The sequence below is a fragment of the Eublepharis macularius genome, chromosome 4, assembly GCF_028583425.1.
Source record: "Eublepharis macularius isolate TG4126 chromosome 4, MPM_Emac_v1.0, whole genome shotgun sequence".
Taxonomy (NCBI): Eukaryota; Metazoa; Chordata; class Lepidosauria; order Squamata; family Eublepharidae; genus Eublepharis; species Eublepharis macularius.
The window spans coordinates 79,227,827-79,241,486 of record NC_072793.1 but is presented as its reverse complement, the minus strand read 5'-3'; the positions used below and the strand labels follow the sequence as shown (position 1 = coordinate 79,241,486).

Here is a 13,660-nt window from a genome sequence, read left to right as displayed (position 1 = left end):
CTTTAAGACGAACAACATTTTTACAGCATGAGCTCGTTAGGCTGAGCTCACTTAGATGCAGTGGGGGGAAATATCATTTTCCTCATATTTATCCAGAAAATTACAGAAGAGTGGACAAAGAGAGGCCTAGTATGAGGAGTGGATTTGTGTGAGGGACATGGTAATGATGGTGCCTTCTTCATTACATCTGGTAAACCATTCCATAAAGTGAGGCAGTGGCAGAAGAAACCTGTGATGAGCCTTGACTGATCTTACAGTTCTAATGGTGGGAACTGATGAGAGTAGAGTGGTGAACAGGCCTGTTCTCCCTCTGAAGCAGAGAACATCTTGAGATGGGTGATTCCCCACTCTCTGTTCAGGGAGGCAGGACTAATTTGGATTTCCTGTCTTCCAGTAGGTATCACTCTTCCCTTCAGTTTTGTTTCTGCCTTGACAGGGAGAGCAGTGTCTTAGGCTTCTGCCTCAAACTACTGTATACGTTTCCTTCTTTCTGCCTTTCAACACTAACAACTTTCTTCTCCAGCAGTCCCATACCTGCCTTCTCTCCCCACCCCTCACCCCCAGCAGTGCAGGTAGCCGCAGGAAGTTCTCCTTAAAAAATTTCCTGCTCTTTTCAGTTGTGGCCATTACCCTCCCATCCTTCCTTTCTGACCTTCCTCAGGGAAGCCTCTTATTCTTCTTGCCTCTTTCTCGGCTGCGGCTGGCTCCTAATTTTTCCTCCTCCTACACTCCTCCATGCAGTGAGGTTAAGCCGTGGGAAAAACCTTTCTGCATTCATCTCCTTGTCCTTTCCCTCTCTCTTCAGCCGTAGCGGTGGCCATTTTAGAACTCCAGCATCCAGATCACCTCACGCCCGCATGGAGACCACAATGACAGACATCTTCTTGTCAGAGGGTGAGCCACACCTGTTGATCTGGGGACGGAAAGCGGACCAGATCTCAAGGTGGCTAGGCCTACCCACTTCCGTCCTACTTCAAAGCCAGATGCCATGAAGATTCTGAAGCATGTCTAAAAGAGGCATCATAGCACTACAGGCACTCAGAGGCAGCATAGCAGCCACTCATGGCCTAGCTACACGGGTGGCCTCTGATAGCACGGCAGCTCCTTATGGCCTAGCCAACGCTTTTCCCCAGAGGTAGTGCCTCAGCCACTCATGGCCTAGCTGGTGCATGGATGGCCTCAGATAGCGCAGTAGCTACACAGAGCCTAGATGGTGCAGCTCCAGTTTATACACAGAAGAGAGAAGATCACAAAGTGCCTCCAGCTGCATTTGTCGATCAATCCAAGTGGCACAGAACATTCAAGGCCAAAATGGCTCACTCGGAGGTGCAACAGTCATCTTCACCACCAATCTCTGCCAGTCAACAGACCATGAGTCTGGCTTCTTTGGCTGTGTCCACTGACTTCATAGGTGCTTTGAGACAGGTAGATGGTGAGGGAAGAAATAGCTGGATCCAACACAGAGCAGTGGAGGACTACAGGGCTTCCTCTTGATTATCCTCTTTCGTGAGAGAGGAAATGGCTAGCCTTTAATGCAGGGCAGAGGAAGATGACAGTTTTACACAGCAGCCATTTCTGGCTTCGCCAAAGCTGGCAACCTTACTAATGGGAGGTGGCTCCAGAGTGGTTTCCCACATCCGAAAAGCCAGTAAATGGGTGCAGGACCCAATGAGAGCCAGCCAAATGATCTGGTGAACCGATAATAACAACAGCCCCAGGGTCCAGCACGAATGATGAAGGTCTACTCATGAGTAATCCAACCGGGTCAGTCACTGTGATACTATCCCTGGATCTCCTAAACTTGATTAGTTAACTATGAGAAGAGATTGCCAAATTCATTGTCTGTGCACTGAAGGAAGAGACAGGTCAACAGATTATTATGACCTTTCTACCATCCCCTTGAAGGGAGCATGAAACGCGTTTGACACTATCCTGGGACATAAGAGCATGGGCCAAAGTGTTACGAATTGAGGCCATTGAACATTTCTAATAGCAGATTGCATCTTTGTAGGAAAAGATAAAAGCCCACTGGCTTCTTAAGAACTAACATTTATTTTCTGTAAGTTGTGAGTTCAGTTTATTTCTTCGGTTATCTGTGTGTTTCATAGTGACTGTTGCTGTGACTTCATTCTGAATCCTTCAGTCCAGGTAGACAACACTCTTGTCACAGGCAAGTGCAACCCTGCTTTTCTCATGCCTTCACTCCCCTGAGACAGGGGAAAAGGAGTATACTCCATATTCTTCAGTGCCAAAAAAGAGCAGAGATTGGAGGGCGATACTAGACTTAAAATATATCAACAAGTTTATCAAACTGATAAACTCAGATTGGAGACAATGAGATCCATCACAGAATCCCTGCTATGGAGGACCGGAGGCTCAGTGGTGGACCACTTGCCTTGCATTCAGAGGGTCCCAAGTTTGGCTCAAGGCTTCTGTTGTTCCTGGATCTCAAGAGCCAAACTACACCAGGGGACTACCTTACTTCACAATCCAATTCTTTCTGAGCAGAGAATAGTCCTCCCTTTTCTATGCAGGGGCCCCCCATCTACAGTTCAGATAATTACTTTTCAGTCACTCCACAAGTAATCATCAAAGCCAGGTACTCGTTGATAGGTCTACGGATTCCAAGTATCGACGCCATTCAGTAGGGTTAACTACATACAAGACACTTACAGTGACTACTGAGTCCCTTACAACTACAAATTACGAACAAGAAAGATCTTTCTATTTTTAAAGCACTACAGAATCTTAAGGAGAAAGCAGGTTGTGCCTTGCCAGACTGGGAAATGTATTATAATGCTTTCGTGCTGGTATGGATATGAGAATGGATTCTAATACAAAACACAAGACTTTTAAAGTAAGAAGGGCATGATCTTAAGTTGGGATGGCACGCTTTCCTTTGATATCAAAAACGGATATACACAAATACTTTAAGGACTATGTAATAAGAAATCCTTGATGGCAGTCTGGGAAAAAATAAAATCTCAAATATATACAAAAAATCCAAAATGGGTATCGCCAGTGGAAGCATTTACTCAGCCAAACCTATTAAAATAGGAATACCTATGAACAACTTTTAGGCGTTGATGGAAAGCTAAAATCAACAGAAGAATTAAAAGAACAGGATATGAATATAGGCTGGTGGTTAAGAGTGCAAATTGAATCCAGACTTGCCAAAGACAAATCACAAGGATTCGACATGGAACACTGTCCCTTTGACAAATTGTTATTGGAAACAAATGAAAATTTAATTTAAAAACTTGACTCTTATGTAAAGGTAAAGGTAGTCCCCTGTGCAAGCACCGAGTCATTACTGACCCATGGGGGGACGTCACACCACGACGTTTTCTTGGCAGACTTTTTACGGGGTGGTTTGCCATTGTCTTCCCCAGTCATCTACACTTAACCCCCAGGAAACTGGGTACTCATTTTACCGACCTCAGAAGGATGGAAGGCTGAGTCAAACTTGAGCCAGCTACCTGAACTCAGCTTCCGCTGGGATCGAACTCAGGTCGTGAGCAGAGCTTGGACTACTGCAGCTTACCACTCTGCACCACAGGGCTCTCCTTACTCTTATATAAAACAATTGAAAATAGAAGATGAAATAGTAAAAGACTACATGGTAAAGTGGGAGTAAAACTTGGGGTATAGTATAGATCTAGAACAATGGCTACAGATATAGAAGACAAATATTAAAATAACAAAATCAGCCACATTTAAAGAAAACTTATACAAAATGTTCTACAGGTGGTATGTGACACAGGAAAAAATTAGCAAAAATGTATCCAGAAACGTCCAACAAGTGTTGGGAATGTAAAGGTAAAACAGGTACATTCTTTCATACTTGGTGGTTGTGTAAAAAGGCAATGAAATATTGGGAAATGATACATGAACTATTGCAAGAGGCACTAGGCAAGAGGCACTATTGCAAGAGGCACTATACCCTTTAAACCTGAAATGCTTCTACTGAATATTATACCAGAAGGGATGCATAGGGAAACTAGATATTTGATACTTCATATAATAACAGCAGCAAGAATAGTATATGCCAGGCACTGGAAGAACACAGATACACCAACAAAAGAAGAACTGATAGAAAAAAATTTGGAGACTGCAGAATTGGATACACTAACAGAATTAATAAAAGAAAAAAACAGACACGATGGGAAACAAAGATGGATCCCCTTTTATAGGTGGATTGAATTAAAATACAAAATAAGAATTTAATTATAGTTTGGGAAGATAGGACCCAAAATAGCAAGAAAAGAAAATGATTATCAAAACTAAACAAAGTAGACTTATAGAAATCATAGGCTAACAGTAAGGAAAAGACTACACAAATACAATTGAACTGTAGAGATGGAGTGTAATATATTGTATAAATATGCATTAATCCTGTAAGTCTTGGTTTGATCTGTTTGTAGGTTGATTTGGAATTAAAACTAATAAAGCATGTTAACAAAAAAAAAGATCTTTCTATTTGGGTCCCCGTAAAAAAAAACAAAACACCCCTCAGTCTCGTATAGCAGGCAAGAATGGCCAGCCTTCTGCAAGGAAAGCAATACTGCAGTCCAGTATTGAAACAAGCAACAGGTGACCACAGACACAAGTCTGGCCGTATGGGGACCAGCAATAGAAGATTCACTGGTGCAAAGTCAATGGTCCAGCAGCAAGACGAGATCACCTGTCAACCTACTGGAGCTCTGGGCAATTTATATAACCCTACTACAAAGACTTAACATGTTCTAATAAGAACAGACAATGCTTTTACCAATTAAGTGGACACATATTTCGCTAGATGCTTTCATCCAGAAGCCAAAGTAATCAACATGTCGACGTGTCAAGGACCACATGTTCTGCTATTTGCCTTCCACCCATTCCAATCGGGAAGATTAGAAAACAAAAAGTAGAAATCATAGTGGTAGGATCCTACTGGTCCTGGCACCTGTGGTTTTCCATTCTTCAACAGCTGTCAATACTTCCACCACTCACCCTTCAATATCAATGGATATGCTCCAGCAAGGCCCAGTTCAACAAACTGCATGGTGAGTAAGTGGGACTTCTTCTCCCAACCAGGCTATTCTCAAGAAGTAATCGACACGCATCTGGCTTCTAGGAGACAGTCGACAAACAGGAGGTGCAATAAATAAATAAATAAAAAGGTTATGGTCCTGAAACCCAAGACCAAATCCATTCTATCCTTCCTGCAGGTCAGACATGCAAGCAGTCTCAGAGCGTCAACATTAAGATGCCAGGCCACAGTCTTAATAGCAGTGCTGCCACACTACTGGGGGCTACATCCATCCAGACACCCCATATATGTAGCTCCTTCGAGTGCGATACTCTGAAGGATCTGCCACAGGTTTACTGATTTCCAACTTGGAAATTGCATACAGCTCTGTCTGCTCTTATCAGATATCCCTTCGAGCCTATCATGGAAATTCCTCTTAAGAGGCTGAGGATGAAAACTTTGTTCCTTACCGCAGTTATGTCTGCAGGAAGGGTATTGGAACCAGATGCCTTGCCCATTAGCCTGAGCTATGTATCTTACATAAGGTCAAAGTGGTCCTGCAAACAGATCATACCTTCATACCGAAAGTGATCTGTCCCTTCCACAGATCACAGGAATTATGTCTACTATCAGTTACCCAACTACTTTTCATCCTAAAAGAGAAACATGACATACTCTAGACGTAAGACATACTCTAAAACCGTCATAGAAGCACACAGTTTTTTTTTTAAAAAAAACAAAACCCTAGACATACCAGCTGGGATTACTGCTCACTCAATACGAAGTGCTGCAACCAGAGCAGCATTGCCAGACATGCTACAGTCAAAGTGGTTTGCAAAGCAGCTACTTGGTCATCTGTATCTACTTTTGCTAAACATGATAAGCTGAACACTTAGGATTCAGCTAATGCAGTGTTTGACAGAAGAGTATTACGCACATCTTACAACCAGACAACAATGACCCATCCAAAGAATAGGACACTGCTATGGGAGGTCCCATCTCAAGATGTCCTCTGCCTCAGAGGGAGAACGGATCATTGGATATTTACTGTGAAAGGTCCTTCTCCTCTGAGGACAGGGGGACATATTGCCCCTCTCAGAGTCATCTTCAACTTCAACATTACCTCTTACCTGTTCACAATACTTCCTGTTCTTCCAGGTTAATCTGTTCTTGTTATGATCTTGCATGTAAATGTTCTTTACTTATATCAGGCATCTGACAAAGAGAACTTGATTCTCGAAAGCTTATGCTAAAATAAAATTGGTTAGTCTTAAAGGTGCTACTGGACTCTTTTTGATTTTACTTATAGTTCTAAGCTCTTTATGGCTTTCAGTCACCAAACTGAAGGGAAGAGTGACACCTACTGGAAAACAGGAAGTTCAAATTAGTCTGCCTCCCTGTTTTACCCTTCCTTTTATGTACACTTTCTACCTTAATCATTTTTTTTCACCTCTTACTAAATCAATTATATTTTACTTCTTTGTGATGTATTTTTGGTTCAGTAGCTTCAATTTGAATTCAGTGTCTAGGGCCATTTGGCCTGTGCTATCTTTTGTAACTTTGGGTTGGGACTCAGCTTGCTGTCTCCCAAGTATACAGTCCAGTCAGGCCTGAGGTCTAGTTTCCACATCAGTACCAGGACTTAGAAGGAAACCTGGTGGCAAACTACCATTTGTTTTGGCAGGTGGACCCTGGATAAGCTCCCCCTGACCCATGGACCTGCTAGGATCCTCCACAAGTAGTACTACTGGTGCATGGGTTCATATAGAAAGGCAGTCCTTCAGCTGTGTAGGTCATAGTTCATGAAGGGCTTTACACATAAGAACCAGTGTCTTGGTTTTAGCCCAGAAAGCAATTGTCAGTCAATTCTTTTGAGAACAGGCATCATAATCTAAAATCAGTTTGTCTTTGATGAAAGATGGACAGATGTATTTTACACTAATTGAAGTTTCTAAATTGTCTTTAAGGGCCACCCCATATAAAGAGTATTGCAGTAATTCAGCCCTAGAGATAACCGTAGCAGAGATTAACATAGCTACTTGGAATTTTTCCTCATATACAGTTATGTCCAGTTATGCATATATGCTAGAATAATTACAATCTATGAAACAATTTGAATGGTTCTTTGAAAGCTGATTTAGAGAGAGCATAAACATGAAACTTTAAAATAACATGCAGAAATTCCACCTGCAGCCACTTGCACTGAGTTGGACTTACTTGTATCCTCACTTGTGTTTCTGCTTGTGTAAGACCTTCTGCAGGGCATTGTGTATGGAGGAAGGTGCTGGGTATGACAGAAGATCTTGTGTGAGCAGAACTTCACTAAGTTTATGTTTCCACTTGTACACTGCTGGATCCAAGCCATTCTCAGTTCAGGTTTCTTTAAAAACTAATAATGAAATAAAAAGAAATGTTACATGATGACTCTAGAAATGTAGTAAGAGGGAAAGTTGTGAAGAACAGAAGCTCCCCTTCTTTTTAGTGGAATTTGCAAAAGCATATTTCCAAAAGCAATGTTCCTCTAGTTTACTCAGTATCCCTTAACACTTCTGTTTATGTTGAATTTTATCTTATTCATGTTGAAGTAGAAAAACTATATTCTCAAACATTTTTTCTATAGCCACCACCTCAGATCTACGATGCACAGTTGGAAGAAAGGGAGCATGCCATTGAAGAATGGAAAGGTAATAAAACTGTATGATACTCTTTATGAGGATACCTTTAGCCAGCGTTTCTCCACCCCATGTGGACTCAAAGCTGTTTACTATGTCAAAAACAACACCAAACTATCAAGAAAAGACAGTGCAGAGTAGTGGTTAGAGTGTTGATTAAGATTTGGGAAACTCAGGTTTGAATTCTCACACTACCATGGAAGGTCACAGGATGACCTTGGACTGGTTATAGCCTAATCTTCCGCACAAGGTTGTGAGGATAAAATGGAGGAGAGGAGAATGATGTATGTTTGGGTTCCCATTGGGGGAAAAGGTGAGATATTAATGAAGGAAATAAAACAAAGTATATAAATACCAGGAATATTCTAGCCCAGATAATTTAAGAACAGAACTGTCGTCAACAGACAGAATAACAGTTCTGCTCTTGATGGCGGAAGTGTCTTCTCAGGCCTAGAAACATGACTGGTATATTAATGCATGGTTGAGAAAAAACAAAACACAGTAGCTTAATCTGCTTGATACATTATTGAAATCTATGTTATATAATTCTCAGGAAATCAGGAAGGTATAACGATAAGAGTAGTATTGCACTAACCAGGAATACTGTAAATACCCAGTCACATGAAAACTGGATTGACACGTAGGAGGCTAGTTGAAGTTATGGCTATACTATAGATATCTTGTTTGTATTTGATAAAGTGTTTGCATATTTTATTTCTTGCAGTATAGTGTTTTTGTCATGATCTCTGCATTCACACCATTAAGAACATGAGCATGGGAAGGTGCTTACTTGGGATATGCACAGTGGAGCCCTTCTCCCATAATTGGTGGAGCAAGCATTGAAATCTTTTTGGGCTTGGTACTAGAAGTTTCTGAAAGTTTCTCTTTGCATGTTCAAGTTCTCAGTAGTGTGACTCCATAGATGACCACTTGGAAGAACACCAGTTAGAGATTAACAACATATTTGTTCTAGTGTTCTCATGTTAGGCTTGGTCTATGAATAGAAGATTATTCTGGGTCAACAAAGCAAGCTCTAAAGATGTGTGGCTTGGTTTCCAACATACTTCCCAGTTTTCATTTTACCTATCAAATTTGCACAGTTCAGATGGAAGTTTTATTGGCTAGTTGAGAGGATGGGCCTAGTCAAAGCAGCTATGGAAAACCTCTAGCAGGCTGATATCCTTTCTGAAGCATTCAGGCCCTGATTTTGAAAGCTGGACTGTTCCAGATTAATGTTTATACATTGTTGCTGGAGAACAGTGATCTAACAAACATCTTAATAAGATAATTAGTGTTACAGATAGAAGTAATGTTCCAAGTTTATCTTATTCTTCCTTTATTAACACTGAAAAGATATTCTTAACTGCCTGTAAAACAAAATTAATTATACTATGTTACTAATTATTTAATTATATTTAATAAGCTCTGTTAACCATTGTAAACACTTGTTAACCATTGTAGACAATGAAGATACAGCCATGTCTTAAACTGTTTTAACTCAAGATTAGTACTGAAACCACTTTTACAATGTTCCTTTTTCCTTCTCTTTTAAAATAAAGAATTAATATATAAAGAAGTAATGGACTGGGAAGAAAGAAGTAAGAATGGTTTGGTAAAAGAACAGCCTTCAGGTTAGTCATTGATATAATAGTCTCTCTCCCCCCTCCCCCCCAGCAGTTGTTTATGGGATTAGCTAATAATGGAAATGTACCAAATGATACCATTCAAATTGTTGTTTCCATGAAGTTGTCTTAATTTCAGTGTGCACAAGTATTTTGAGTAGAGATGGGCACGATCCCAAAAAAATTAACGATCCAGCTGATCGTGGATTGGCGCCAGCGACGATCCCAAATTAACGATCCACACCGATCATCTGTTCCCGAGCCGTGGATCGTGGAGGCCAAAGCGGGGCGCGCTGGTATTATGTGGGAAGGTGGGTGGTGCCGGCGGCCGCCGGGCCTGGCGGGCACGGGGAGGCAGCGACAAGCCGTCTCCCCTCAGGGAGCGGGGGGTCTGGCCACTCGTCTGTGTTTGGCCGTCAGAGCTGCCTATCAGGGTTTGCAGGGATGAGATTGGAGTGCCTAGGCTACAGAACACCCCCTTCCCCCTCCCTCCCCTGGGTTTCTTCTCCCAACTTGTGACTGCTTTTCTGCTCTGTGGTTGGAAGGAAGCCCTGCTGATCAAGGAAAGCTGGGCTTCCATTCGAGTTTCCAGAGCGACAGAAGGAGGGCAAACCGAGCTCAGGCTTTCCCCTGGCTCCGTTGCCAGGGGAATAGATTGCTGGCGCCTGAGTGTCTGGATCCCCGATCCGAGCCCGAACGCAACGATCCAGGCCTCTCCCGATCGCTAGATCGTTGGCTGTGGACGATCACGATCTGCCGGGTCATGATCGCCATTATCGTGGGGTTTTTTCGATCGTAATGTGGATCGTGCCCATCTCTAATCTTGAGTGCATAAAATGCACTGTAGTGATGTAGAAATCTTAACAATATTTACGGAAAGAGGATGGGAGGAGTTAAGATGTATGGGGCTGGGAGATGATTGTGCTAAAAGCATAGTGTTGATTGAAATAGCTTCATGAGGGTGGGGATCCTGAGTAGTAGTAAAAGATGTGCCCCCTCTATGCATTCAGGTATTGTTCTAACATTAGCGAACCAGTGCTGTTCTTCGTTGCTTTGAAGTATCAGGAAGAGAATATGGGAGAAAACAGAAAGCTTTCCCTCATTGCTAAGAATGACTGTAGACAGAGGTACATACTGTCCATAGGGATTAGAGTGACATAATAGTGACAGAAAAAAATAGATTGGTTGCATTTCTTATTGTTATGGAGGAAGATATTGTTTCCCCAGAATTTGGCATTTCCATAACAATGCTGATTGGAACACAGCCCTTTTTCCTCTGGCATTGCTCTTCCAGACTATGCTGAGTGTAATGGATAAGGCTCTGTTCTCGTACACATATGTGGGCTTGAAAAATAAAATCAGAGATGTTTTCATTGTAGTAATGCAACATGATGGAACAGAATGGAAGTAGCTGATATGTGTTCCCCCCTTCATGGCCTCTGTGTAGTCCCACAAATGGACTTTACCATTAGTAGATCTACTTGTAGGTCCTTACAGAACATCTAGCGTGAAGTATTGTCCTCATCTAATGTTTTTAGTGCAAAGTACTTCAATCAAGACATGGAGACAAAGCATTATTCACTCAGAATTTTTCATTGTTGGCCATTGTGGAGTGAGGAGCTGCTGACTTTTGTTTTGAGGGGCTAGATTGCTTTCATTGCTTTCATCAGTGTGATTTGTCTGGTTTAGATTTCTTTGTGTTAATATTTATTGTTGGCCCTGGGATTAACTTTGTTCTTTATTTGACAATTGAGCAGTTCATCATAACTTCATTAAAATGCCATGAGTAGTCAGGAAATTGACCACCCAGTCTGCTTTCTGGTTCATCAGTTTACAAAACCCACTGAGAAGGTGGTACATAAGCTTTCCTTTAAAGCAGTGTAGAGAGCTACATTCACAGATATCATCAACCAAAAGAGCCACATTGATTTCCATTTGGCATGAGGCCTGCTCCTCAGGGAGACTAGAAACGTTTCTGTTTTTCTGATGACAGCTGTTTCAAGGTGGGCATCAACTGTCAAGTATACTTCTCACCAGGCAAGAGCCTTGCCTACTTTTCTGAAACATGGGGAACAGTGTCTAGAAGAGCCACATGTGGCATATCAGAGATATCACTATGTTAAGGGATTTGGATCCAGAGACATTGTGGAAGGAGGGGGTTAGTGGTAAAGAGTCATTAACTCAGCATTCTGCTTGGAACTGGAAAAACCTGCAGGGGGAGACAGTAGTTTTCAAAACTACCCTACCATTTTCCCATATTGCATTATCATACATAAAGCAACAAAAGAACCACAGCAATGGAATCCTAAAAACTTATTTTGTACACCTGACCTTGCTCACAAGTACCAGAATAGTATTTTTATCATTTTATGCAGATTCAGAGAAAAAATGTTCTTGGAGATTATGTCTGTGAAACAATATAATTATAGTTGGACATTCTTTGTGTATAAATACATGCATTCTGTATTTAGGGTGTTCTGCATTGGGGAGGTCTCTAAAGATGTCCCCCATTTTGTGTGCTGTGGCATGGAACACTTTGGTCAGAGCTGGCAATTCCACAGCAGCCATCTATGAAATCCATTTTGTCAGTCTTACTTTCCATGTTTAACTGGTTAGAACTGATATGTTTTGAAGTTCTAATATTTCCTCAGCTCAAAGTATTTTGTTTATCCATACCATATGGCCTATAGCCATACTTCTTGAAGCCAGAAGAATTCTAGGCATAATATTGCAGCATTGGCATGAAGTCCCAAGAGAGGAATCTTGAAAATAGGCCAAAAGATTCCAGATCAGCCTCTAGTATCATCCTAAACAGCCTAAGTTTTCTAGTTTTGTTCAAGGCATAGAGCTTTTGTTTCCTGTAGATACTGGAAGCCATACAAGTATTCGTTCTGGAGGAATAATCTTCTAATACTGCATTGTGTCTTCCTCTATGTTCCCTTTATAAATAAATAATACACTGTTGCATGCAGAGGTGGAATTTATTATGGATCTTTAAAATGTCACCTATGTGTTTAACCATGTCTTGCCTCAGATTTTCTTATGCTTGGTTTACTTAGCACAGATGCAGCAGTGAATAGCAACACCAGCCCTTCCCAATCATCATCTATCAATGACATTTCATCCATGTCAACAGAGCAGACTTTGGCTTCAGATACAGACAGCAGCCTTGATGCCCTGACAGGAACGCTTGAAGGATGCCGGTGATCAGTTTTACAGATACAACATTGGCAAATAAATTTTTGCTTCTGTTGGTCCTGAGATGCTTGTAAGTGAATGGAACCAAGTAGAAAAACTCCATGTTCTGCATGTTCCTCTAAAGTAATGCCTGTGATTTTACTCAGTTGCAATAAGACTGTCCGCTTAATATTATAGAATGAAAGCAACTTTGTATTTCAGAGGCAAAACATGATACGCACATTACTGTAATCAGTTTCTGTTTTGACCTATATCAGGTGAGCAGTTAAATAACTTATGAAGAGATGAGTTCATGGATACTCTGTCAGACTTCTGAAATACACATATTACTAATGCAGATTTTTAAAAAAGCCATTTGTAGGTGTTGTTGAATGTATATGCTCTTTCTTAAATGTGTGGTAACAGACATTTGCCATATCGGTGTAGCTTACTGGAATTCTCAGTACTGTAAAATATAGAAGCGATTGTTTTTTCTTCATAGCACTCTTTTCTTGAGGCCTTTTGCTCTTTGTCTCTCAATAATTTTGTATGCTTTTTCATAGAAGAAGCAAGCTTGTGAAATTTTGCTTCATCTTTACATCTGAATGTGACCCTTTTCTCTGTGTATTTTAGTGCTTTTATTTTGGGGGTAGATAGAATAAGTAAAAGTATGTCATGGAGAATTTTTTCTTAACTCTTGCATGCGTCTGTTAATTTAGTTTATATGTTTTTTAAAGGTTGCTTGCCTTTTTATAAGCAATTCATTCTCACATGTAGAAATCCTTGCCATTTGTTTGTTTTATGTCTTATTGTGATGGCCCCTCTTATTCCTACTCTGATGTTGCAGTGCAAAAGCTCAACAACTATGAATGTGATGAAGAGGTTTTGGAGTTTGCTTATCCCTTAGAGTAAACATGCAAGTACTTCTGTTGTGTGTTAAAGGGACCATTACCCAGTATATAAATACTCTCAAATATACATCCAGAATAAATTGAAGGGCCACACTATTATTGCAAAAGGTGAGAGACTATTTTAAGTACTGCACCACATAAAAAATATTAATTCTAGAGGAAAATTCATAAAACATAATTGTGTCCCCCTCCCCCCCATCAATTTTCAAGGGAAAATACTCAACTCTTTAGCCAGTTTATTGGGGGAGGTTTAGGAGAGAGACATTT

General features: G+C 41.0%; 1 protein-coding gene across 1 annotated transcript in view; it reads left to right on the top strand.

Annotated features, from left to right (window-relative positions):
* Nucleotides 1–13,660, top strand: part of MAPK9 (mitogen-activated protein kinase 9) — a 67,362-nt gene that overhangs the window by 31,941 nt on the left and 21,761 nt on the right. Inside the window, exons 10-12 of the mRNA XM_054976931.1 lie at nt 7,632–7,695; nt 9,243–9,314; nt 12,370–12,573. Coding sequence (XP_054832906.1) covers nt 7,632–7,695; nt 9,243–9,314; nt 12,370–12,512 — 279 coding nt within the window. The 3' untranslated portion in view covers nt 12,513–12,573. The remainder of the gene's footprint in view (nt 1–7,631; nt 7,696–9,242; nt 9,315–12,369; nt 12,574–13,660) is intronic.